General features: G+C 48.8%; 1 protein-coding gene across 1 annotated transcript in view; it reads left to right on the top strand.

Annotated features, from left to right (window-relative positions):
- Positions 1-1,709: 1,709 nt before the first annotated feature.
- The window catches only part of Qsox2 (quiescin sulfhydryl oxidase 2), a 30,478-nt gene continuing 4,720 nt past the window's right edge, over positions 1,710-27,467 (top strand). The window contains exons 1-10 of the mRNA XM_041674848.1: positions 1,710-2,053; positions 11,669-11,769; positions 13,642-13,690; positions 14,945-15,050; positions 15,266-15,356; positions 18,612-18,757; positions 20,058-20,192; positions 20,346-20,475; positions 22,912-23,034; positions 23,717-23,867. Coding sequence (XP_041530782.1) covers positions 1,753-2,053; positions 11,669-11,769; positions 13,642-13,690; positions 14,945-15,050; positions 15,266-15,356; positions 18,612-18,757; positions 20,058-20,192; positions 20,346-20,475; positions 22,912-23,034; positions 23,717-23,867 — 1,333 coding nt within the window. The 5' untranslated portion in view covers positions 1,710-1,752. The remainder of the gene's footprint in view (positions 2,054-11,668; positions 11,770-13,641; positions 13,691-14,944; positions 15,051-15,265; positions 15,357-18,611; positions 18,758-20,057; positions 20,193-20,345; positions 20,476-22,911; positions 23,035-23,716; positions 23,868-27,467) is intronic.

Below are 27,467 nucleotides of genomic sequence, written 5' to 3'. Positions count from 1 at the left end.
GGGTGTTGGCTTCTCAAAGACAATCATAGCCAAGTGGTTTAGCAATAGCCATGTATAGGATTTCGGAAGCTGCCAGAACTTCTTGCTCAGCAGGTTCCTAAGGAATTTTTCCCTTCTCTCTTTTCCCCTTTTCAACAAGTGAGATTATAGGGTGGTTCTGAGGGCGCATTGGATGGGATTACAATCTGTTAAAAACAAAACCTTGGGCCTCAAGGGGTTTGAGACACAGCTTTTCTTGTAAATGGGGTTCCTAGTGAGAGGCCTAGAAACCGGCAGGTTTAGACTGAGAAGTCCAAACGTGGCTTGTTGCTACTTTAACATCCTTCTTTGAAAATGTTGTCTGTGTGTCAGCAAGAAGGTTAATTGCATATTGGAATTCTTATCAGACTTCAGCCAGAGTCACTTCCTCATATCCGGGTTGCGTTTCCCTGTGGTATCCTGCCTTAGACTTTTGTGCCTTCTGCTAGAGTTGGAAGCTCTACCTGAAGCTCTTCCGCCTCAGACAGGCCTTGTCCAGATCATTCCCATAAACCCAGGCTTAAGCAGCCAGTCCTCTCAAGCCTGCTTCCCAGAGGCAGTTTCCACTACGGACTGCTTACTCACCCTCTGGGGGCCATTAAACACCAAACAGCTTCTCTGTATTAGGCTCCCAGCAAGTGTCTCTCTCCCTTTGCCTCAAGCAATTCTCCCCACCCCACCCCCAATTCCCCCCACCCTCACTCCCTCTGCTTCCCAAGGGCTCAGCAGCCTCCACCTCAGAAACTTTGTACAAAGAGATGCCTGCATGCTCACATATACACAACAGCCCCCACTTGCTCTCTTGATCTATACTACCCTGGGCACTGGGGCTTGGCTTGGATTATATGTTCTCTCCAGTGTTTGGCACAGAGTAGAACATTAGCACAGGGAAATAGACCAAGTAGCTGTGGAAGCCAGGCATGGTGATACACATCCGTAAGGCCAGGGCTAGGGAAGCAGGAGGACAAGCTATATATAGAGTTCCATGCCAGCCATAGAACCCTGTCTAAAAAAAAAAAAAAAAAAAAAAAAAAAAAGTCAGGTATATGTCTCCCATCTACAATCTAGCAGAAGGCCGTCTGATTTTGCCCTGTGACTCTACCATATCCTCTGGGTTCTAAAGGGGTCAAGGTGATCATCGTGGACGTTTGAAATTGACAGATAAAATCGCAGTTGGCTTATAAAATCCAGGATTCATGTTACGCATGAATTTCAGATACATAGAGACTAGTTTCTGAGTCTTATTTATGCCCAATTAAAAATGCATTTCAGGCTGAAACTTCTGGCGTGGTGTTTACACAACTTCATATTCATCTTGGCATGGACTACGTCCCCCCGCTAAATCTGGCTCCCTAGGCCTCACAGTCCCTTGGGTGAGAAGTACCTGTGTTTGGCAGCGAACTAAGATCGGGGCAGGACCAACAGTGACCCAAGGCAGGGGCGGGGCCAGAAATACGTAGGCGGAGCAGGCCTAGGGAGCAAGGCGGGGCCTGCGTTCTGGGGCGGGGCCATCGGACGGGGGCGGGGCAAAAAGAGAGAGCGAAGCCGGACCAGGACTGATCAGGGCTCGGGGTGGGGCCAGATCACGAGGGCGGGGCGAAAAGGACGAGGGGTAGTCCTTGAGAGGACTAGCTGATTGGGGGCGGGGCCAATGCCCGGGGCGGGACCGGCGCGCGCAAGCACGTGATGGCGGTTGCCAGGGTGAAAGGTCGGCGCGCCGGCGGCACTCCCAACATGGCGGCGGCCGGGGCTGTGGCGCGCGGTCCCGAAGCTGAAGCGCGGCGGCCGTCCTCTCTCCGGGCCGCGCGGCTGCTCCTGCTGCTGGCGGCGGTGGCGGCGGTGGGGCCCCGGGAGGGCGGCGCGGCGCGGCTGTACCGCGTGGGCGTGGACGCCGTGTGGTTGCTGGACAGCGGCAGCGTGCGCTCGGCCACAGGCAACAGCTCGGCCGCGTGGCTTGTGCAGTTCCATTCGTCGTGGTGCGGCCACTGCATCGCCTACGCGCCCACCTGGCGGGCGCTGGCGGCGGACGTGCGAGGTGAGGGTCCCGCGCAACGGCCGACGTCCCTTCCGCGCAACAGCTGTGCGGGTCGCTGCCTCCGCGGGGGCCGATGGCTTTGCTGAGGTCGCCAGCTCTCAGAACGCCGACTTCATCCTGTCCCCAGCCTCTTATGCTGGCCCCTCCCTGGCCAGCCTTGACCTTCCCCGTCCCCAGCAATTGCATTTCAGAGCCTGCCACCTTCTCCACTCTGGAAGGGTCCCCGTTCCTGTCAAACCCCAACCTGGTTTGCTAGGTAACCGGCCATATGGTGGACTTCGGGCCGAGAAACTTAGAAACCCAGACACTCTGGGGACTGCTCTGCAGAAGCAGAAAGTTTGCAAAGCATCTTCTTGCTGGGCTTCTCGTTCACTAACCATAGCTTTTGAGAAATGCTGCCTTTCTTAGTGCTGAGTTACGTTTGCAGACCTCAGACCTCTTCCAGCAGCTCCCGAAAGTGGGATTTAAGTGACTGTGCAGTAGCTTTCCGAGCACTGGCTGAGGTTTGGCTCCAGCCGCTTACTACTGTTGAACTAACCTCTAATTACAGACCTCGCAGGGCAAGACAACAAATTGTTGCTCTTCTTCCTGCACCTTTGCCTTTAGGTCTGCTGTTGAACACTACTGTGTTTTTCTTGAACAGATCTGCAAAGAGCCTTTCCCAAGTACACAATTGCAAATGACTGTTTTAAGATGTTTGCCTTTTCTTTCCTCCCTGTTGGGGCACTTTATTTATTTATTTTTTTAAGAGTTTCATAGTGTAACCTAGGCTGGCCTAGAATCCACTGACTTCCTGCTTCTTGAATGCTAGGCTTTTATTTTATGTAGAATCTAATGGAATTGTTTTCTTGGGTCTGAAGGTTTTCTTTTTCTTTCTTCCTAAAATTTATTTTGTTTTGAATTATGTGGGTGTAGATGTGTGCAGTTTTTCATGGAAGCCGGAGGTGTGGATCCTCCGAAGCTGTAAGATGTAGGTGCTGGGAATCAATTCCCAGTCCCTGCAAGAACAGAATGTGTTTTTAACCTCCAAACCATTTCAAGTTTTCTTAAGTACCTGGCAAGCACTAGCCGAAACTGAGACCAGTGACTGAAAAGACAGAGTTTTTATTGGGGTTTTGTTTTTCACTTTTTTTTTTCAAAACCACTGAGTAGTAGAGAGGACTTTCCTGTTCTTGATACTTGTCAGTGGACATGCAGGTGACCCTGTCAAGACTTGTTGGCAGCTCTTTTGTTTATTTCGGTTCTGACTTTCAATCTAGTAAAGGGCTTGTAGATGTCATAAGCCACACCAGATGTTATAAGCGGGCTCTTCTGTAACCAGACCAGCAGCAGAAGGGGTTAAGATGTCCCTGGAACTTGAAAGGAAGACCGTTCCGAAAGTGCCACATAAACACCCACAGTTAATGCTGTGGTTGACACTCAATGAAGTGGAGTTGCCTTGAAAGAGTGGCTGGCTGCCAAGAAGAAGAGCCTGAGACTGACTTCAGGTCTGGGGAAAGAGCTGACTGGCAGGAACAGGTGAGAACCTGAGGAGGGAAGCAGGCCCTCAGAGTATGTTTGAGTGTGAAGCAAGTCACCTGGGGATTTGGTAGACACCCATGTTATCGGGCTCGGCCTAGGCTGCTGGGTGGGTCCCAATATCCTGTCAGCACAAGCTCCAAAGATGTCAGGTCACCTGTTGTAAGGGATCCTGCGTAACTGCTAGATACCTGCAGAAGAGACAGTGTCCCTTGTGATGTCTGCCATGTCCCACTTCCTGGGAAAGTTTTGACTCTCACCCCTGTCCTCCTGGGATACTGAGTTCAGTTCCTCTTCTGTACCTTGTCTTGTGGGATTCTGTGCAGAGTATGGGAAGCACTAGACCCTCTGCCCCAGCCTCCACTTGCCTATGTTCCCTACCGAGGCTCCCTGCCTGGGTCATCCAGCAGCAGGGAGGATGCTTAGCCACACAGTCTATGGGCCTTGCATTGGGTGCTCCCCAGGTATCTCTTCCTGTCCCCTTGAAATAGCACCCAGTGGTCCGTCATCCGCTCACCCCCGCTGCCCCTACCCCAGACTCTGGTTGGATTGGCTTTGCTGCCATTGTAGGGATTGGAACTAGATAGATGGTGGCCTACGCCTGCTTTCCTGCCCCTCAGCTTATCCAATTGGAGTAAGCAGCTGGGAGGTCTGTAGTGGGAGGGCTTCCCCAGCTATGTGTCTTTGGTTCAGGATGCCTTTCCCTCCCTCAGAAACTTACGCAGGTGTTTCTTTGGCTCTTTACTGACTTTTAGGGGGAAATAGTGGGTTTCCTTGTGAGAAATAGGTTAACAAAAGGTCTGTTCATTGGGCCTAAAGGCTGTTCTAGTACTTATGTGGCCCTGGCTTAGGCCTATCCCATCTTAAGTATTTCCCAGAACAAAACCTGCTCTGTTGAAACCATTTATCCCAGGCTGTTGTGTTTGTCTCAATCTGGATTGGCAGTTGGCACCTGTGCTTTCTCTCCTGGCCACTGAAGGATTTGTGTAGATGCCTAGGAGAACAGGAATGTGCCTGAAGAATGAGCCTGTGTCCCTCTGAGCTCTTCTCTCCCCTTCAGTACACCTTGGAGAGCAGAGCAGATCTGTGTTGGCCCTAAAATTCTTGGTGAAGGTCTTGAAAGGGAACAGGAGATCTGGCAGGTCATCATCACAGCATTTAGGATGAGTCTAGAACTGTTGGTCAGTCTCTATATTGCAAGTGATGGTACCTAGGTGACAGGCCAGGGCCTAAGTCCAGGCACAGGTGATTCCAGAACCCCTTTGGCACACTTCTGTGTCTCTAAAGAGGACATTGGGAATTGAGAGTGGGAGGTGTTGGACAGATAGTTGGGCACAGAGTGTGCCATCCACAGGTAGAGGACTGAGTAGTGCTCTGTCACTGTTGCCAGCAGTAGCTGAGCCTTTGTGTCTTCCCGAGGTTCCTCATTCCCATGGTGTCAGGTGTCTTCTGCTTGCTTAGAATACAGGCTCTTGAAGATGACTGCTTAGTATTTATGGGGTGCCTGTTACCCATTTACAGAGAACAAGTAGAGAGGGACACTGGCGACAGTAATTGCTGAGGGGTGTGGCAGGACTGGCAGGGCCCAGAATCCTGGAAGCTACAAAGGGCAACCACTCTTTGGTGTATGTCACGGCCATCTGGTCACTTTACCATTAGCCAGGGCCAGTTGCCAGCTGGCCAGAGAATGTGCCTCTCCAAGGCAGCTGCAGTTAGCATGTCAGGGCCCTCAGCTGCTTGTGTGTTTTCAAATAACCAAGTGGGTTTTACTTAACCAGGCTGGCCATCCACTCAGAGGGCTATCCCCACTGCATGTCAGGTCCCGGGCCGTGGACTGGACCCAGTCATCACAGCAATTCCTGCCTTGTCTCTCCAGTATGTGCTTTACCATCTCACCAGCAGGGCTTGTTGCCCTCATCCCTGTACACCCTTGAATGCTTAGGGCCACATCGTTTTCCAGCTTACCAAGACTAAATAAACCAAGAGCTGAGAATGCAGAACCTTGAGACCCAGCCACTCCCAGTGAGGCTGGGGAAGAGTGATGGCCTGGTTCCCACGCTGGTCCTGGGTACTGGTGGGTAGCAAGTATCAGAGAGAAGGTTCTAGGAGTCTGGAATGTGGGCTTGGAGACTTGGCTGTCCAGCATTTTGTGAGGGTGAAGAAGCCGTAAGAGAGCTAAAACAGTCCTGCCTTGTATTTGAACCTGGGAGCTAATTCACTTGTAATAATTTTCTAGAACCAATGATACTTGGTCACAAATCATGATTTCCTCTGCTTTTCCATTGAGACATGGCAAGTGATGCGGAAAGTTAAATCTGTTCATTCAGCAGTAGAATTACTTGACAAATAAATTTGAAATAACTTGGTCTACTGTGTATCATAATTATTTCAAAGATATTTCTAAGCCTGTAGTACTAAAATAGCTAAGCTGAGTACAAGCCAGAAATCACTTGTAATTTAGTTATCCTTCCCTCTCGCAACCTCTGCCCTCCAGTGGGGGCCCCCGTTCCCACAGAATGGAGGGGACAGGGACAGCCTGGCTGGTGCAAACAAGCAATTTGCATTCGATTTCTTTTAGTATGGTGTCCTGGCTAGGCGAGGCAGGCACTGCTGAAGGAGGCACACACCCCATAGCCAGCCTTTTCAGGGTTCTGAATCCCATTTTTGGTGAAGTAGGTGCTGTGTCTTTTGTTTGCTGTGAGTACTGTCCATCTGCCAGCCTCAGGCTTCAGGCTTCACAGTTTCTAACTGTCACTGCCGTCTGTTGCAGCCTCCGCAGGGTGCACAAGCCCAGCTGGGTTTTCCCTCATGAGATACCAGCACACAGGCCCTTTTCCCTGGATGCCCTCCGTTAAGGGGCACTTTATCCAAGTGTGGCTCTGCAGGTGCCTTATCGGCTCACCAGGATCTGGAGAAGCAGCTAGGCAGGTGGTGCTCGTATGAGCGTAGAGCTGAACTTTCAGCATTAGCAGTTGGTAGTGCTGGCTCTGAGCTAACTCTCACACTCTTCACCCAGCACCACTAGACTGAAGGGAGCAGTGCACAGTGCAGGCAGGGCCCTGTTCCTAGAGGGACATGCAGTACTGAGAAAGTAATTGTAGGACTAACCTGTCCGTGCTAAAGAACCTGGGTTGGCTGGTGCCCTCTGAGGAGTTGTCCCTATGACTGGCCACAGCAAGGACAGAGAGCCCAGGCAGGACCCCAGGTCCAGAGGACATTAAAAAGGTGGTGACCTGGTAAACTGCCCATCCTTCTCCTAAATGACAAGAAACCAAAAACAAACCATGGTTTTATACTGCAGAGCAGACTGCTGAGAAGGTCTGGGTAAAAGTCAGAAAAAAACTGGAACCCTAGGAAAGGCAAAGTAACTCTTTGTACCCTTATTGGTAGAGGACAGTAGGGTCATTGACCCCCACAGCCAAGGGTCTGGTTGGTGGTGGGGAAACAGAAGAAAGTTATACCTTCTAAGGTCAGCTCAGGGTCTTTGCAGCCCTTTCAGGCCTGTGAGGTTCCCTGTAGACAGAGCAGAGGCAAGGCACATTCGTGACGGTCCCTTGCGCTTTTTAATCGTAGAGGGAGGGATAATTTGTTTGAGGCAAGGTCTTCAAAGTTGCCATCCTCTTGCCTCTGCTTTTTGATGCTGGGATTTTAGGTATGGTGTGTACCAGTTCACCCAACCAACTGTATAGATAGATTTGGGCCAGTGCTTACCCTGAGGCAAGAGTAAGGAGTGATTCTTACAAGGAGACTTAATGACCCATCACATGCTCCCAGCCTGGTCAGCTTCCGCCTTCTGGCTGCTTTCATCCTCAGCCACTGTGGGCCTCGGGTGCTTTCCATCTCATACTAGGACTTCGGGGTGTCTGGGTGGCTGCTGTTCATTAATCACTAGTCCTGGCTACTTATGTGAACTCCACATTTACCCAGTCAGTAAGATGCTGATGGGATAGGTCAGCACTGAGACAGCTTTGTTCTAGCCACGCGCTGTCCCTAATAGTGTTGTAGTTTGACCCTCCAGTGTTCCTCTGCCCACACCTTCAGTGATCTACTAAAGGACATTGTTAGCATGGTGACATGGGTTCTCTCAATGAGAATCTGCTCTTTATCTCTCTCTCTTTCTCTCTCTCTCTTGGTTTTTTGAGACAGGGTTTCTCTTTTAGCCCTAGCTATTCTGGAACTCAGTTTGTAGACCAGATTGGCCTCAGACTCAGAGATCTGCCTGCCTCTGCCTCCCAAATGCTGGGATTACAGCATGCACCAGCACACCCAGTTTGAGAGTCTGTTTTTATTCTTTGGAAATTATGCTTTGGTGCTCCAGGGTGGACTCGTGGTAAGGATTTCCATCACTGGCAGATGACCTTGTTACTGATCCTGTCTGAAGGAGATGAGCTCCACGCTCCTTGCTCCTCAGTGCTGCAGCGATGGCTTTTTATCATGCTGATGAGTCACCAGACTGCTGAGACAGTGTGGGCCACCCAGGGCTTTCTCATTTCAAGCCAACAGTTGCCCCATATGGGGCCAGGCAGCCCCGATCCCATATGATTGAAATGATTGTTGTGAGGCTGAACAAGAGAGAGCCGGTGGTGTCTTCATTGTAACTATGTGTGACAGTTGGAACTGAGGAGGAAGACAGGGCATTTCAGGAGAAATGCTTGGACAGCCAGCTGCAGTCACCACAGAGGCAGGCCTCAGAGCGGGCCAGGCCAGAAGTGGACATTGTGGTGTGTCAGTCCCATAGACCCAGCAACGTGGGAAGGAGGACTTGTTCCCGGCCCTTGTCTGTGATGCACATGCACTGTGTGGTAGAATTTGCTCTTCTGAATCTCTGAGGTCAGAGGGCATTGTCATTAGTGTTCTACAGATGCTTGGTAAGACCTTTCTCTGGCCCTAGAGAGGTCTCAGCCTTGCTTCCATGGCCTTAGGATAGTCTGCGGCGCTCACCGGCTGATGGCTACTGCGCTGCTCGTGGTCCTCACCTTCACCTTCATGCACCTGAGTGTCGTGGATGCTGTAGTGGGATTCAAACCCAGGACGAGAGATCCGACAGAGTGTTGTGTGACCATGGGGACCTGTAAAGACTGTGGTTTGAAGCCACAGAGTTCTGTGAGGTCCTGTGTCACCTCCTGCAACTGTTTGCACAAGGCTATACAAACTTGTTCTCAGGAGCACAGCTGAGCTAAGAGTCTCCCTCCATCTTGATAGTATGGCTCACTGTGCCTTGCTGCTTCCCAGAGCCAGGTAGTAGATTAGCACTCAGAAGCATCAGCTTCCCCACATGCCCTCCTTCCTTGTCTCTGTCCTGGTGTCCTTGTCAGGAGAATTGGTTCTGGAGTTCCCTCTTTCTTCCTCATCATGTGGGTACTTAGAATTCAGTGTCCTCAGTACAGAGTAGGGCCGGGTTGAGACAGTGTGGATCAAAAACCCACAGCAGTGTTCTGTGCTGGTTATGCTGCAAGGCGAGGAGGTTGCTCGTGTATTTGGGGACAGAGCCGACTGTGGCGGTGAAATCTGTGAATTAGCGATGAGGCCTTGCTCTGATGGAGAGCCAGGGTGCAGTTGTCAGCGAACGCTGCTCTGCATTCCTAATGAACTAGGCTCTCAGTGCCTTCAGTCTTCCAGATGCCGAGCCATATCAGGAGGGCTCCTGTGTTCAGCCTCTAGCGCTGGCCTATATTAACCAGCCAGTCTATGATCTCAGCACTCAGGAGGCTGAGGCAGGAGCATTTCAAGTTCAAGCCCAACCTGGGCTACCTAGCCAGAGCCTATCTCAGACAAAAGCAAACAAAACAAATAAACAGACAAACTGCAAAGCTGGCTCTGTAATTTGTCTTGCTGAGCACTGTCCCCTGCAGCGCTGGGAAACTGTCTTTTCCTGTGCCTTGTGTTGAAGTGGCCTCTGCTTCAGATTCTGGAAGGCAGAATCTGAGAAACACAAAGCTAATACCCAGTACCAGCAAGCAGCTGCTGCAGTGCCAGGATCAGCCTAGGGATGTCCTCTGCCACTGAGCCCCAGCCCCTACACTTAGTTCTCCTGAGTATGCATGCTTAAGAAAAATTTGAAAAATGAAAACAGGACCAGACCCCACCATGCAATCCTAGGTGCATCCATCCCAGTTCGGGGTGGGTTTGGTATTTCATCTGGCTGGGAGACTGGTTCCTGCATTTTACTCGTGGAGATTTTTCACTGTTACACTCTTTCCAGGCAGAAGGTGCTTTTTTAGAACATGGAAGGAAAGTGTGGGTGGGGGCACTCAGTGAGCAGAGTGAATTGGTTGGGTCTGTGAGTCAAATCAGGGTGGTGGGAGTGAGCTGCTGTGCCAGATGCAGGGCGTGAATCTGCCCTCGAAGCACCTTGAGCCTCAGAGTGCCTTCTGTGCCATCTGCCCCTAATTGGATGGGAGTATTAACTGTTCTTCCTCGGTTCTGTGCCATTTGAGACTCCAGGAAGCTATGCTTGTGATTCAGAAATACTGGAGTTCGCTTCTACGTTTTTAAAGTGGCCTTGTGGCAGAGCTGACTTTCCATAGCCAACAGTATTTATTTGGTTAGTATCTGTGATGACCTATTCTTCTTTCTTATTCTTAATAAAATAAAGAAAGGGTGTGTAATACAAGTCAGGGTGGTAGGAAGGACACTGGGGTGGCTCACAAAGAAGACAGTCATTGACCTCTGGCACCTGATGTAAGTGTCCTCTGACACTGTCCCTTCAGCTCAAGTTAATCCCCATATGCAGCCTCTGAGGCTTTTGAACATTACTTGTCCTCAGAGGAATGGTTTCATGTGACAGAATAACACTAGCAACACAGAACATGCTGATCGCCTGTATGAACTGTATGAGCTCCTGCCCAGAAATCAAGCAACTTCCAGGCAGCTTATACAAGGTCACCCAGGTGGCTCTTCTGACTGTCTCTCATGCTTGTTCCCCCGGCCAGCACTGTGTATCTGTGAACTGTGCTGTGCTGCTGACCATGCAGAGGCCACCAACCAAGCTCAGCACTTCTTGGGCTTGGGCCTAGACAGGACCCCTGCAGGACCAGATGCTGGGAAGTATGCGCGATGATGTGACTTAATGCCCTGGAGATATTAATGCACGGCTCTTAGAAGGACCCCCAGCGGTCACCTAAAGGTACACAAGATGCTAGTGACCAGAGGGCAAGGCAGAGAGAGCTAGGCACTTATCTCTGTATTACCAGGAGAGTGTCCTTCCCCTGGGTGAGAGCTGAGAAAAGAGGCTACAGCCCTGATTTAATGTGTATTTATTCTAATAATGATGGAAGTGCCAAGCCCTCCGCCCCATGCTCCTGCAGAAGCACACTTCGCTTTTTTTTTTTTTTTTTTTTTTTTTTATTTCCTAGCTGTCCTGGAACTTGCTCTGTAGATTAGGCTAACCTCAAACTCAGAGATCCACCTGCCTCTGTCTCTGGCGTGCTGGGATTAAAGGCGCACCTGACTTACATTTCGCTTATTAAGACTAATCCCAGCAAAAGAACCTGATAAAAATCTCTACCTGTGCCTCTTTTAAGGAGCTCTAGGGAACGTGTCGAATGTGGGCAGAATGGGAGGAGATGTTCAACTAGGTGCCTAACGGCATTAGGAGCATGCGTCATTTGCTATGGCCATGGCGGTGTGTTGGACTGAAAAAGACAGGAAGATTTATGATGGATTGGGATAAAACATTCACAAGAGCTGGTAATTACTGACACCAAGACAAGGCATATGTAGGGCATTTAATCACCATGCATGCTATACTTGGTATCTCTTGTAGTGTTCCATTACCATCTTTCAGACAATGCTTCCAGGTTCCTACACTTCCACCCATCAGGTGTCTTTTAATAGGAAATGGTGTATAGCAAGCTGCTGAGTGATTTGAAAATTCAACCAAAATCAGTTTTCTCAGTGAACAGTGGTGGAAGACACCTCTTGTTTTGGTTAAAATGTTACTCTGTTTTCCCAGCTCAGCACAGGTTCACAAACACTTAAAGGGAGGAGGTAAATGGGTGGTTTCACTGAGGCCACTGGTGCTCATGCAGATGCTGCCTAGGATGGAATAACGTGGTGCTGGCAACTCTGCTCAAGGTCCCATTTCTTGCCTTGTAGACTGGAGTGCTGCCATCCGTGTCGCTGCTCTGGACTGTGCAGAAGAAAAGAACCAAGACGTATGCCGCACATATGACATCCACTTCTACCCCACTTTCAGGGTGAGCCCCCAGCAACCTTGACTCTGCTCCAGTCCTGCTTTTTTTTACAAGGGGCTTTTGGGGCAGAATTCCTTCCTGTACCAGTAACTCCTAGGTTATCATTAAAAACTGTTCGAATTTGCATTCACACTGCCCAGCACACTGTCCCTTTATTCCTCATCTTGAGTCGCAGAAGGCTCCGAAGCCTGTTGGGTGCCTGTCTTTGTGTGATATCACGCTGCTTGGTCCTGTTACTGGCAGAAGGCACCAGCAGTGTTGAAAGTGGCTTCCTCAGCACCTTGATGCCTGGGCTGCAGTTGGGCCTGCCACCAAATTTGTACATATTTCTTCCACTAGAGGGCAGAGTTACTACCTGAGAACCTGCCGAAGGTCTGTCTGCTTAGTGTGTGCCTGACTGTGTGGCCACATGCTTGCATTTGAACATCTCAAATTCATGGGCATCTCCAAAACCACATAGCCCCCCCATTCCTCCTCCTCCTTTTCTTCCTCCTCCTCTTCCTCCTTCTTTTTTCTTCCTCCTCCTTTTCTTTTTTTTCTTTTTCTTTTTTTTTCTTTATTTTGGAGACAGATGGTTTCTCTGTGTAGCCCTGACTGTCCTGAAACTCACTTTGTAGACTAGGCTGGCCTTGAACTCAGAGACCACCTGCCTCTGCCTCTTGAGTGCTGGGATTAAAGGTGTGAACCACCACTACCCAACTCAGAGATAATTTCTAAAAAACCTGTGACTCCATCTCTGCACTTCTGTCCTGCTAGTACTTTGCACTGTCAGAGGCAGGACCCAGCCCAGTGGTGTCCCCTGTGTTTCCCCACCCATTCATTGACTGGGCTTTGCTTCCCTATGACTTCCTATGCTATACCTGGCTTCCCAGTGTAATGCTCTGTGGTACTAGCCCCAGAGACCTCACAGGCCCTTGCTGCTTGTTCTCTTGCTTTCTAGCCTTGGGCTGATAATGTCACATATATCTCTTTCTTACTTGACACTAACTTCATACCCTCTATTAAACAGTGCTGTTGGAAATGTCTGGGCCTTTCTTATACTTCACATGACTTTGCCAAGATTTGCCCATGGTGCTGGGCACTGCTGTGGCTCATTGGGTTTGGCTGTGCAGTAATGTCTCATTGAATGTGATGGCCCTCTCTACTGAGTGTTGAGGTATCTCCTGGATTTTATTATATGGACCAATGAGGGCCCCTACCGCCTTCATACACACAAGTTTCCCTGGCTGTGTCTGGGAAGAAGGCCAGAGGACTCCATGGGACCAGCCCTTCCCACAACATGATGCATCTGCCCATGGTGCAGGACAAAGTGCCTGTGCTCCCTGTTTTCCTGGTGACAAGCGCGTCTGTGTTTTTTATTCTTGAGGAACTGTTAGATATCTGTCACTTTCCTCTTGAGTGTGTCTGCGTCCCCCACTGTTATAGGATTCCTCTGCATGTATCTGCACTGTTTCTCCTGTGGCCTTTGTTGGGAATACTACCTAGCCTCTGCTGTCGTGATGTGCTTCTGATGGGGCAGCCCTGGTCGGAAGCTCTCCTCTTCTCAGAGGCTCTGGATAGCCCCTCTTCCCTAGAACCTGTGCCCTCAAATTGCTCTTCAAGGGATACCACCTTTGTAAGGATCCCGCCCTAGTGAGTTGTCTTGCTTCGGATCCTGTTGGACTAGAATGACATAGTGAAAGCCAGTTGGTTCTTAGTACAGTGGTTCATGCATCCGCAGGAACATTGGTGTCCATGGAAGCATAGAACATGTCTTGTGCAGTCAGTGTAACGTTGGGAGGGACTTGACCAGAGCTCCTGTTTGAGTCATCTTGTTTAAGTATATGCACAATTCCCCCAAGCTGTTTCTTATTTTTGTATGTGTTTTTCCTTTAGTATTTTAAAGCATTTACAAAGGAGTTTACAACTGGAGAAAATTTTAAAGGTAAGATATGCAGTATTCTATTATCATCCCATAGACTGACTCCATCAACCCGGTAAACTGGATATGGTCCCAGCAGATGGAGCCCATGGGCCTCCTCTCTGCAGTTAACATATTTGCACCAGTACTGCCTGACTTTCTATTAAAAGCTCAGAGTTTTAATAATTTGTGTGGTAATAAGTTTTAAAAACATTTTTTTTAATTATATGTGTGGTTGGTGTGTGCACACCTGTCTGTCCTTGGAGGTCAGACCCCCTGAAACTGGAATTACAGGAGGCTGTGAACCATCTGTTATGGGTTTTAGGAACTGAATTCAGTCCTCTGGAAGAGCAGTACATGCTCTTATCCACTAAGCCATCTCTCCAGCCACAGAAAATTCTTTATTTTGTGCTTTGCCCTTCTTGGGAAATGTGGTAGTAAATTTTTTTATTTCTTATTTATTTTATTTTATTTTATTTTTGAGACAGGGTTTCTCTGTGTAACAGCCCTAGCTGTTCAGGAACTAGCTCTTATAGACCAGGCTGGCCTCGAGCTCACCGAAATCCTCCTGCCTCTGCCTCCCAAATTCTGAGAGTAAAAGCATACACCACCACTGCCCAGCTAGTAGTAAATTTTTTATTACAATTTTTATTAAGCTTGTCCTTTGGCTATTTCACGCATGTATATCCTCCATTCTGGCTCTGCACGTTCCAGTCCTACCCCGGTACTTACAGTCCTTTTCTCACTTTCATGTGGTAACAACTTTTATTGAGAAAGTGTCTAGTGGAGCATACATACACACACACACACACACACACACACACACACACACACACACACACACAAGTACAGGGCTCAGCTCATATATTTCAGTGTGTGAGCCTGGCCAGGTAAGCAGTGCCCTAGTGAAGACCAGGTGACTGCTTCACAGGCTTATCCCCTGGGAGACACCTGCCATTTCTGGCATCAGGAGTAGTGTTTGCCTGTGTTAGCAGTGTATATGAAGTTGTTGATGCGCCTGGCCACCTCTTACCACCATGAGCATGAGAATTGTCATTTTGCCAGGTATCCTGTTTCCTGTCACTTGCTCTGGACTGTGTGATCTCCCATTGTATGCACCTGCTACTGATCACGCTACAACCTGTCAGTGAGCAGCTGTACACACAGGGTTGCGTGAATGGTGCTGCTGCCTTCACTGTCCTTGGGCTCTGGGCTTGGGATGGCTGCTGAGGTATGTTTACCCGCAGCCACAACCATGACCTAGATTTGCTTTTGTAGGACCTGACAGGGAGCTGCGGACAGTCAGGCAGACAATGATTGACTTCCTGCAGAACCATACAGAGGGCACTCGGCCTCCTGCATGCCCACCCCTGGACCCTATTCAGTGAGTAGTTCCATTGAAAGATGGCCTATGGGGCCTAGAACATCATGGTGGTAGAGCTCAGCAAGTGGGAAGCCCTGGTTCATACCTCTTCCCAAGTTGCATGGTGCATATTGGGGCATGGTTTTTAAAATCTGTGTGTAAGTGACCAGGGTGCATGCATGCTGTGACATCTGAATATTATGGAAAGCACTGAACGTTTTGCTTTCTCCTGACAGGCCCAGTGACATCCTTTCCCTCATGGACAGCCACAGTGGCCAATACCACGCTGTTGTGTTTGAAAGCAATGGTTCTTATGTTGGACGAGAGGTATTGTGTTTTGTATGTTCTGGGGCTGCAGCTGGCATGGTGGGGGTAGACTGTAGTTAGTGTTGTGGGGGTAGACTGTAGTTAGTGCGGTGGGGGTAGACTGTAGTTAGTGCGGTGGGGGTAGGCTGTAGTTAGTGTGGTGGGGGTAGGCTGTAGTTAGTGTTGTGGGGGTAGGCTGTAGTTAGTGTTGTGGGGGTAGGCTGTAGTTAGTGTGGTGGGGGTAGGCTGTAGTTAGTGTTGTGGGGGTAGGCTGTAGTTAGTGTTGTGGGGGTAGGCTGTAGTTAGTGTTGTGGGGGTAGGCTGTAGTTAGTGTTGTGGGGGTAGGCTGTAGTTAGTGTTGTGGGGGTAGGCTGTAGTTAGTGTTGTGGGGGTAGGCTGTAGCTAGTGCGGTGGGGGTAGGCTGTAGTTATTGTGGGGGTAGGCTGTAGCTAGTGTGGTGGGGGTAGGCTGTAGCTAGTGTTGTGGGGTAGGCTGTAGTTATTGTGGGGGTAGGCTGTAGCTAGTGTGGTGGGGGTAGGCTGTAGCTAGTGCGGTGGGGGTAGGCTGTAGTTAGTGCGGTGGGGGTAGGCTGTAGCTAGTGCATAGATAGCAACAACCAGTGAGCCTTGAGCTATTAGTTATAGAGACCCAAGTCACTGGCGTATATAGCAAAAAATGCTGGAGTGACAGGGCTTGCCTTTGAGGGTCCAGCCATAGCTTTGTCTTCCATCAGTGCCATTACCGTGCACTGTTACAGATCTCTTGTGTTACCACATCAAGAGACTGTAAAAAAAAAAAAAAAAAAAAAAAAAAAAGTCTGTAAGACCTTGCTTCTCTGTAAGATGTTGGTGTCATGTGTGTAGTTCAGAAGCCTTTGGCTTTGGCTAAGTATCAAACCAAGGTACCAGAGACCTAGTTGGTAATACCAGGATCCCTTGAAGACAAAAAGGAAGCCTCCCAGCCCACATGGGAATTCAGCACTGACCCCTGGGCTCTTCCCTCCTGCCACTTGAGTGCAATTCTCCAGGTTATCTGGGTAGCTCAGGAAGGAGGAGATAGTACTACCCTCAGTAGGCCTTGGAGGGTGTGAGGCAGGCTCCAGACAACAGTGTGGCAACTCCATGTGGCTGCTGCCCTCCAGGACCTTACTGTCCTCCCTCCATGTTTGGTGATACGTCTTATCCTTTGCTTCATTGTTGGCAGGATTCTCAGTCAAAGGACTGAGAAGCAGTGGAGCCCAGAACTCCTTCATGCCCAGCTCCTTTCTGTAACATGAACTGGGGGCCTGCTTGTTTGGGTTTCTGTCCTCCCACCAGGTCCCCACAACTGTTTAGCCCCAATCACACATAGGTCTCCTTAAATTATAAGCTGATTGGCCCATTAGCTCTAGCCTCTCACTGGCTAACTCTTATATCTTGATTAACCCATTTTTCTGATCTATGTTAGCCATGTGGCTCAGTACCTTCTTTTCAGTGGGGCAGATCACATCCTGTTGCTTTGGTGGTCTGGGCAGGAGTGGGAGGAATCAACTTCCTCTTTCCCAGAATTCTCCTGTTCTCATTGCATCATTTCTACTTCCTGTCCAGTTTTCCTGCCTATATTTCCTGCCTGGCCAATCGGCGTTTATTTATAACATGGTTGACAGAATACGGACAATTCTCCCTCACCACCTTTCCCTACTGCCCAGAGCCACTGCATGCCGGATCTTCTGGGCAGTGCCCGTGCCCTTTGTACACATGTACACTTAAACACTTATAAACCAAAAACAGGACTTCGTCCCTGAGAAAATGGCTGAAGGCCCATTTTCTTGCCAGTTACCCTGTCCCCATAGTACCAGCACATCAGTGCCTTTGGGATCAGTAAGGCCTGGCTCTCTGGGTAGTACCTGTAACCAAGGGTGTCCTTAAAATCAGTATCAAGAAGAACCATTGTGACCAGTGTGGTGTGATGCACCTTTAATCACAGTGACAAATTTCTGTGAGTTTAAGATCAGCCTGGACTACATGTGAGTTCCAGGCCAGTGAAGGCTACAAAGTATCTCAAAAACAACAGTAACAACAGCAACAAACAAAAGGACAGCCACCACCACTGTCAACACCACCACTATGATCCACTGCACATGTAATCCTTTCCTCATTCCTGGAAGGAACTGGCTTTGTTGACAACTAAGAGCAGCAGAGACAGACTCCACCCACTTGCCATGTGGTGAGCACAGGAGGGGCTTTTTAGACATTGAGATGCTATAGCTATGGTCTCTCAGTCACTAAGACCCACTGCATGCAGCTCCTTCAGCCTAAGCAACGGGTTACAAGTCACCTGTCGGAGCCACCCCAAACCTCCTGGCTCAGAGCTGGAATGATGTTGAGTTTCCAGTTAGCCCAGAAATGTGGGCACACAATACCCAGTGTGTTGGGAAAACAGGGCTGTAGCTGATGAGTGGTGGAGGTACTTACTCAATTCATGTAGATTCTATAGCAGACAAACTGGTTCAGAAAGGTAAAGTCTGGTAACAAATGTTACCTTTGGGTGTAGGTTACTTTATGATTCAGCCCATAAAGTGCTTACCTTGAAAGCCTAGGACTTGAGTTCCATCCCCAAGCGGCAGGCATACTGTAATCCCAGTGCTGAGTAGCCAGGGTAGGCACATCTCCTGTCTCAAACACAAAGTGAATGGTACTTGAGTAATGACACCTTAGGCTGTCCTCTGACCTCCACATGTGTCTACATACAACATGCACTCACACATATACATGAATGCATACACACACAAACAACAAATGTTATTTTTGATTATTTTGGAAAGTTGCTAAATGAGAGTGGGCGTGTAACTTGAAGAGCTGCTTAAAATGTAATAACAGGGCCGGGCGGTGGTAGCGCACGCCTGTAATCCCAGCACTCGGGAGGCAGAGGCAGGCGGATCTCTGTGAGTTCGAGGCCAGCCTGGTCTACAAAGGGAGTTCCAGGACAGCCTCCAAAGCTACAGAGAAATCCTGTCTCAAAAAAAAAAAAAAATGTAATAACAGTTAAGGTGCGCGGGATGCTTTTGATTGCAGAGGGATGGATGAGACGACTGTGGTACTGTGCCTCAGCCTTGTGTAATCGGTACAGCACCGCATGTCACACCGCCCAGCTGTTTGCTGTGTGTCCAGGTCGACAGTGCTGTTCTGAGTAGTTCAGCACCTGCTGGGTGAGGGGTGGCCTGTGAAGTGTGGGTCTACATACTCTGGGATGTTTTCCAGGAAAAGCATGAAGGTAACATGACTTCTTGTTTCGCAGGTGATCTTAGATTTGATTCCATATGAAAACATCGTGGTGAGCCGAGCACTGGATAGGGACAAAGCATTTCTGGGGACACTTGGCATTTCTTCGGTTCCTTCCTGTTACCTGATTTACCCAAATGGGTCTCATGGACTGGTTAATGTGTAAGTGCCAGTTTATATAATGAGTAGATGAGCACTCAGTAAGGTCTGTGGAGACTCATACTTCATTGGCATACTGAATAAAGGCCCAGAGTCCACATGACAGACTAGGTGGCCAAGATGCAAGGCCACCTTTCCTAACCTGTTGTGACCATGTTCCAAACTCCAATATCTGGGGTGGTCATTGCCTCTGGTTGTTTCTGTGGGTTTCTGCACAGACCTCAAGTGCAACAGGTGTCCTATGCTAGTCTGGGCTTTGGGTTGTGTCTTTTGTAGCCAGCAAACCCCGTTTAGAGTGAAAGGTGGGGATGTGCACTAGATACCCAGTCAATAAAGTGACCATGAACAAAGCTTCAGAAAGCAAAATCGATGGGAAAGTTAACCAGAGTTCTGAGGCTGCAGGAGAGCCTTCCCAAAGTCTCAGTTACACGTCATAATTCTTTAGCTTTGTAAAGGAAGGGTTGTGTGGCAGAGTACTTGGTTAGCATGCAGGAAGCCTAGGTTTGATCTTAGCACTGCATAACTAGGCATGGTGGCAATACCTGTAACCCCAGCATTTGGGAGGTAGGCAGAAGGATCAGAAGTTCAAGGTCATCCTTGGCTACATAGGGACTACATGAAACCCTCTCTCAAAAAGGAAAAGAAAAAAATAGAAACCCAGGGCACCGAAGGTCATGGAGCTACTTGGGATGGGCCCCGAGCAGCTGGGCTGCCCTCACAGTTACCCAGTAACTGCAGTTGGGTTCTGAAGACCGATGTATGTACATGTAGCACCAAGAGTGTCACGTGTGCAGCCTCTCACACAAAGCCTTGGTAATACTTTACAATAACATGACTGCATTCTTTGTGGAAATGACACTGAGCTCTGGGTGGCTCCTGAATGGCAGAGAGCTTGGGATTGGCCAATCCCAGGCCTGGCCTCCAGATATGGTTCAGCTGGCTGAGCAAGCATGTCATGAAGGCCCCTCTGGCACAGTGGAATCATAGCTGGGATGAAACTCGTTTTGGCAGATGCTCAAACAGCTTTACAAGCATCTTGCTGTCCCAGAAAGTATGGATGAGCTGTGGTACTTACTGTAGCTACGTCAGTGATTCTCTGGATTTGGTGTTCTGTCTTCTCATCTCAGATGGGAGGGCAGCTCCTGAGGCCCAGCTGAGGTGAGTGTCCTTCACCACCTCTGTCAGTGTATGTACAGGGTGAATAGCGTGTGAGGCTTGAACAGCTCTCCTCCAAACTATGGCCTGGAGAGGCTGCAAGGTCTCAGAGGACAGCCATAAAATCATCCCCTCCTTCCTTTCACAGCGCAAAGCCTCTTCGATCATTTTTCTCCTCTTATCTAAAATCTTTGCCAGATGTGAGGAAAAAGTCACTTTCCTTGCCTGAGAAGCCCAACAAAGAAGAAAATTCAGAGGTTATGGTTTGGGAAGAATTTGACAGGCAAGTATGAGTGGGACTGGGTGCAGCTGAGAGGCTACCCTCTGGGGCCACTCCCTTAATCTGCCTCCCACCTGGGAATGGTGGTGGAAACAATAGGGGCCTTGTACAGGAAATCAGGACGTATCCTTCCTCACTTCTCACTGTTCCTCTCAGGGCCAAGCTGTACTCCGCAGACCTGGAGTCGGGACTTCACTACCTGCTGAGAGTAGAGCTGGCTGCCCACAAGTCCCTGGCTGGAACTCAGCTAAAGACATTCAAGGACTTCATGACTGTTGTTGCCAAGGTGCAGTTAGTTCTGCTCAGCCGGTAATACGAGGTCCCGTTTAGATGACTTGGGTCATCTGTCTGTTGATGTGGATGGTTGGCTAGCCTAGACCCCCTGGTATTGACTGGTATTTGCCTGTGAGGGAGGGGAAAAAGAGGCTGAGAAGAGGAGCAGAGCACACTGAGCGCTGACTTTCCCACTTAGCTTGGGGCAGGCTGAGGAAAACAGTAGGTGAGACATGAAGCATGGGTGGATTGTACAGATAGCAAAGGTGGGTACCTGCTACTAGGCAGCTTCAGAATGGGGTTCTAGGAGAGTCAGGTGTCCAGGGAAAGGGAAAGTCATGACACAACACAGCCTAGGTCCTGCCATGCCAGAGTCAGGTTGAAGAGCAGCCAGCATAGCCGTAGTCTCCCAGAAGTCATGTGAGGAACTTTGTTCCGTGCATAGGTGCTGAACAGGACTAAAGAGAAGATGAAGGGACACCTAACAGAGCTAATGCAGGAAGGCCACTAGGTGTGTACTCTGTGGCTGTTCAGCCCTGGTAGGAGGGCTCCCAAGGGGTTGGAAGAGAGATTCTGAGCTAGTAGTTTCAGGTGACTGGCTCCTGAAGAACAGGACTTATATTGTACAGGGTGGGAAGGAGCAGGTAGAACTCCAGAAGACAGGGCAGCATGCTTGACATTCTCAGAAGACCTCCTAGATGGGCTGGGACCACCTTTAGTGTTGAGTAGTACAGGCTAACGCTCTGGTAGCTGGCAGGGTGGTGAGAAGTGTCAGGCTTAGTTCCCTGCCAAATGTTCATCTTCAGTGCCCAGAGCTAGAGAGGAGGATTGCCCTGCCCTTTGGGAATGAACATGAGCCCTCCTGTTGGTTGTAACAGCCCCGTCTGGTCTGGCTGTGGTCCTGCTGCTTTCTGGCCTTTCAGATACCTCCACCACCACTATTGGCACAAGTGCAATATTAGATCCACCTTACCTTGTACTGTGTACAGATGAAGCAAGGTATTTTATAGACCTTCTTTCACTAAATGAAAAGTTCCATAGGCCAGGCTCCAAAGCTACAGAGAGACCCTGTCTCGACAAACCAAAAAAAAGTCCCTGATAGGACTGTTTTTGTCTAGCTAGTTAGATTGTAAACATTTACATTTATAGTGTAATTCAGAAAAACAAAGGAAGTAGGGTTTCTATTTCAAGGAATAATGGGTCAGATATTTCAGTGAATACTGCTAGGTATTTAGCCCACTGTGCTGCTCAGGATTTGAGATGGCACTGGATGACTTTGTTCTTTAAAAGTGTGTCCAGCTAGGTTTGGTGGCACACACCTATGATCCTAGCACTCGGTTGGCAGAGGCAAGTAGATCTATGCAAGTTTAAGAACAGTCTAGTCAGCCGGGCAGTGGGGGTGCACACCTTTAATCCTGGTACTCAGGAGGCTGAGGCAGGCGGATCTCTGTGAGTTTGCAGCCAGCCTGGTCTACAAAGTGAGTTCCAGGGTAGACTTCAAAGCTACGCAGAGAAACCCTGTCTTGAAAAACAAACCAAAAAAAAAAAAAAACATAAAAAACAAAAAAGGATAGTCTACTTTTGAGTTTCACGTCAGCCTGGGCTACATAGAGAAAACCCTGTCTTCAAAACAAAAAGCTAAACTGTGTGTTTCACTAGACCTGCTATCCTGGAGTGACTTCCAGCCAGAAGACTCACCCTGGCATGTAGTTGTGGGCTTACAGGAGTTAACCTTGTCTCGATGGGTATGCCTCTCTGCATATTGACCTTCTTTCAGCCAGCTCTGGTGTTTGAAGATGTGTGGTATGATGGTGACAGCTCCTTAAATCAAACAAAAAGTTACAGTTGTAAAATTTACTTAACATCTAAGAACAAATTCAATGCTGCTTCACTGATCTTGTTACTTTGTAAACAATGTATAAAATATAGCCAAAGAAGCCTTTATCTTTGCGCATGTAATAAGGGAACAATATACTATCCAAAGAGAACAAAACCACCAGGTTTCTCTTAGCTACTCGCTCTCCAGGCTCCTGTATGTCATCACTGCCTGTGGTGGGTCTCTGTTCCCACACGTCTGTAGGGCAGTTGGTTAGAGACAAGAAGAGAAACTGTTGGAACTGAAGAATTGCAGAAAGACAGGATAAGTATGCAGGTGGTGCCTTCTGGAGGGCCACTGAGCCCTTGATGGCTTGGTAATATACCATACCCCCTGTCTGACATTGTGAAATAGCCAACTGCTGTCCCCCTAGTTCTTAAAGAACTCCCAATTCTTGGCTGGCCCTCAGGCTGAATCCTTTTCCTTAAAGAACTGTCTGAGGCAGGGCATGTGTGGTGTGGAGCTTTGACCCTGCTTTGTGGACTTTGCCACAAGGTCATAGCTCTCCATACTGCTTTCAAACTTTGGGAGGTAGTGGCAAACATCTTATAGGATGGGTTCTTCTTCTCTTAGCTGTTCCCCGGCCAACCACCAGTCAAGAAGCTTTTGGAGACACTGCAGGAGTGGCTGGCCAACCTCCCCCTGGACAAGATTCCGTACAATGCCATCCTAGACCTAGTCAACAACAAAATGCGGGTAAGTCCCAGCCCTGGCCATGGCTAGTATAAATCCTGCCATTTTCCTTCACCTCACAAGTCTCCTCCTCCTGCTCTGGCCTAGGACCCAGAGTCTACAGAAAGGAAGAATAAATTATTCACCTGTGGTGTCTCCCTGGCTTTGTTGTCAGTGCTTGTTTCCCACAGCACCGGCCCCGTCTCTCTGCTTGGAGATAGCCCCTCTCCCTGTATAGACAAGCCCGTGTGGAGAAGCCTCATGTCCCTAGGTAAAGAAGCCCCCATCCCTCGGTAGAGATGCCTCATGATTTTTGCTATTCCTGTTTCTGTGATGACTTCATGTCCACTTCTTACCTCAGTAATACTGGTAGGTTATTCTGAAGGCTTCAATTTTAGGGCAGCTCGCCAAGAACACACTGTGAGCGCTGCCTTCAAGCAGCGCAGCACCCGGGGCTTTTGGTTTCTATGTTGTTGTTTGATTCTTTTGTTTGTTGAGATTGTGTCTCATGTAGTCCAGGCTGGCCTCAAACTTGAAATTCTCCACTCTTAGCCTTCTAAGTGCTGAGATTGTAGGCATGCAGCAAGAAGCTTTGATAAATACATACCCTTGTATGATCATCTCCCCAACCAAGGCCCAAGGCATCCTGCAGCTGGTGTTAATTTTAACACTTGTCTTGTATTTTTTGTGGATGTTTTCCCTTTAGATTTCTGGAATCTTTCTTACCAGCCACATAAAGTGGGTGGGATGTCAAGGAAGCCGATTGGAGTTGAGGGGCTACCCATGCTCCCTCTGGAAACTGTTTCACACTTTGACGGTTCAGGCCTCCATCCATCCAGAAGCGCTGGTTGGCACAGGTAACATCTGCCTAACCGAGCTGGCATAAGTGGCCTTCTCTACTCACTGTCTAGTTCCAGTGCATGGCATGTGCTACCATAAGTACCTTCAAGATTTTGCTTTGCTGTCTATGAGATGTCGGGGCAGAGAACATGCCAAGTCTGGAGGTGAGCATCTCAGAATTTAGACACCATGAGCACAACCTGCCTCTATGTGGAAGGCAGTAGGGAGAGTTCTATACCCTTTGCCGCAACAGCTTTATAAAAAAGAAACCACTAAGAAGACAGACCAGCCAGGAATCTTTGTATGTAAACTCACCTTGCTTTACTCAGGAAAATTAGGCAAGTGAACCCTGCTTAGTGCGGTATATTATTTGTCATTTGTTCTAGAACAATTTAGCCTCAAATTTAGCAGCTTAAAACATCCTACTTTGGGGCTGGAGAGATGAGTCAGCAGTTAAGAGCACTGGCTGCTCTTCCAGAGGACCTGGGTTCAATTTCCAGCACCCACATGGCAGCTCACAACTGTCTGTAATTCCAGTTCCAGAGTATATATAGGCAAAATACCAGTGCATGTTAAATAAATAAATCTTAAAAACAAACAAACTCCTACTATCATAGTCTTATAGTTTGTGGGTCAGGAAATTTGACTGTGGCTTAACCTGGATCCTCAGCTTCAGGATAATAAGATCCATTTCAACTTGGGATAGCCCCCCTACCCTGCTTTCTCAGTGCCTGCTGGCTGCTCCTCTGAGGTCCGCTCAAATCTTGGCAACTGGCTTAGTAGAAGGGAGCCAGCAGAAGGTGACACTCAGCACTTCTGTCATCTTGGTCTCACTGGGCCCACTCTGCTCCCCAGGGAACAAGAACCTGTGAGTCTTGAGTCTCAGAGGCAGGGACCAGGGACAGTCCCAAAGGCTGCCTGCCACACGGAGTTGAAAACTACAAACCTGAGGATAAGGACTGCTAGCTGTCAGTGACAACAGAGCAAGATGAGAATTACATCTGTTCTCTTCACATCCCCTGTGGATCGAGCCCTGGAGCTGTGGAGCAGTGTTTGCCTCTCAGCCCTGGTGCTTTAGTCTCTTCGGTCCACACTGTCACTCATGCTGATACTAAACCTTAGTGGGCTCCGTGGGCTCCAATATGCCTTCTAGTAGCTTCATAAAATTCTTAAAACTGCAGTGTGGTCAAACACCCACCATTTTACTTGCTCATGTTTGAATGGGTCTTCTATTTCTAGGCATGGGCTTGTTTGTGTGGGTGTCTAGTGGTAGCTGGCCATCCAGGGCAGGGGGCTGGGATTAACTTACTCCTGAAGGCCACCCTCAGCTGGTGTAGGAGTTCCTTCTGTTTGTGTGTTGCTTTTATTGGTTAATGAATAAAGAAACTGCCTTGGCCTAGTTGATAGGGTGGAACTTAGGTAGGTGGAGAAGACAGAACTGAATTCTGGGAGGAAGAAAGCAGAGTCAGGAGAGAGATGCTATGGAGCCGCCAGAGACAGACATGCCGAATCTTTCCTAGTAGGCCACGAACTCATAGTGATATATAGATTAATAGAAATGGCTTAAATCAAGATGTGAGAGTTAGCCAATAAGAGGCTAGAACTAATGGGCCAAGCAGTAATTCATTAATACAGTTACTCTGTGATTATTTTGGTTCTGGGTGGCCAGGATGAACAAGTGGCCCTCTCTCCTCCTACACTCAGCTTTCTAGCAGGTGGTGCCAAGATCAGGAAGGACCCTAAAGGCCTTGGCAGGTTGTCATTGAGCCATATCCTGTTTGTACAGACTGAACTCAGAGATAGGGAAGTGGACCTACCTCGTCACAGAGGCATCTAAATCACTTTGCAAAAGGGTATGTCCAGGAGGGGAGAGGATTGGTTAGTCTCAGTCACATTCCCATGGGAATCAGGAGAAAGAGGAACACACACTAGGGAGAAACCCCAGAAACAGTCCAGACACTGAGGTCAGACCCAGGGCACTATGTAATTTAATGCTTCAGGACTACTAAAACGGGCTGATTCCAGAGATCTCTTGTCTATTTGGAGAAAGTTCTGTGGAAAAAGGAAGTGAATGCTGACCCGCCGTGCTCCTGCTGTGCTAGCTCCTCAGAGCACTGCTGATGTTTGTTCAAGGAAGGATGCTTCAAGACAGTTTGAGACAGCCAGAGACACAGGCCCTTAGACACACACTTGATGTCTGCATGACAGAGCACATTCAGGCAGGCATCTGCAGCACTCTCTCTTCCTCTTGACACACCTGATGCAGCCCTGAGGAGAGTAGTCTCCTGCCGATGGAATTGGGTCAGTCGAGGAGCAGGATTAAGTCTTTGATGTTTTCTTTTCTCGCTGCTGATTTAAACCCGTCTACTAAAGTGCTGACTACATGGTCTAACCCTCCCCCAGGTAGTGGTTTATGGTTCTTGTCCACTTTAAAGATTAGGACTGGAGCGAGCAGTGGTTTGGTGGGAAGAGGGGGGATTACTGTGATGTGAGGCAGATGTTTGGAGATCTGTGGGGAGAGGAAGCAAGGCAGGCTGGCTACAAGAGCAGTAATGGCGTCTCACACCGGGCATTGCCCAGCTACCCATGGGCATATTCAGAGCCAGCACGAACAGTGGTATGTGGATTTGTACATCCCAGATACAAAGGTTCTAGCGTAACTCCCCGTTGTCCAAGAGCTTCGTGTTGTCAGACACCTGGGTCAGCGCCTATTGAGAAGCAGACATCCATGCAGGCTGCTGTAGATAGAAAGCCTCCCTCCGTAGTGGGAGATGCATTTTCTGTTCAGTCACTGTCCTGCCTGTCTGTGACACTGGTCTGTTACTTCTGTGCTCATCTGCATTGGGATGCAGCCCAGCCTCGTACAGTTGGGTTGCTTGGCTCAGGCTGCTTGTTTCTGCCTTTAGGATGAATTGCTTTCTGAAAATGCTGTAACCCTTCATATCTGCTGCTTCTATCTATGTCTAGAAACCCCTGTGTCGCTGGGAACTATGGCCCTAGATGCTAGATGGTTGTATTTTAAAACCACCAGCAGCCGGGTGGTGGTGTTACACACCTTTAATCCCAGCATTTGTGAGACAGAGGCAGGAGGATCTCTGAGTTTAAGGCAAGCCTGCTACAGAGCAAGTTCCAAAACAGCCAGGACTACTTAGAGAAATCTTGTCTCAAAAAAACAAAACAAAACAAACAAAAAAACTCCACCAGTTAGATGTGGTGGTTTTATAATCCTATAATTCCAATACTCAGGAGACTGAAGCAGGAGGATAGCCTTGAATTCAAGTCCAGCCTGAGCTCTTTTGCAAGTCCTAGGCCAGCCTGGGTGGCATAGCAAGATGCTGTTTCCAAAAAATCAAAACAAACCAAAGAATAAAACTGTCACCATTTGAAGAGGCTCAACACTGTGGAAAGAGTGCAGCCTTTGCCAACCTGTTTCCCTGTTCGTCCTCCAAAAGGGAGCCCCGGCAGCTGGCCATCTGGTAACTGTTGCTGCCCATCTGATGAAGGAAGATTGTACATAGCCATATTTGCTCTTGGGCCTGGTTCTGTGGATTCTGAAGCAGGATGGCCCTGGGCTCAGAGTGACAGCCTCATCTCCACAAGCAACTCTTGGAGGGATT

This window comes from Microtus oregoni, unplaced genomic scaffold (genome assembly GCF_018167655.1).
Source record: "Microtus oregoni isolate MIOR12 unplaced genomic scaffold, Mior012 000025F_ref0000491, whole genome shotgun sequence".
Taxonomy (NCBI): domain Eukaryota; kingdom Metazoa; phylum Chordata; class Mammalia; order Rodentia; family Cricetidae; genus Microtus; species Microtus oregoni.
This window is presented reverse-complemented; position numbering and strand designations above follow the sequence as displayed.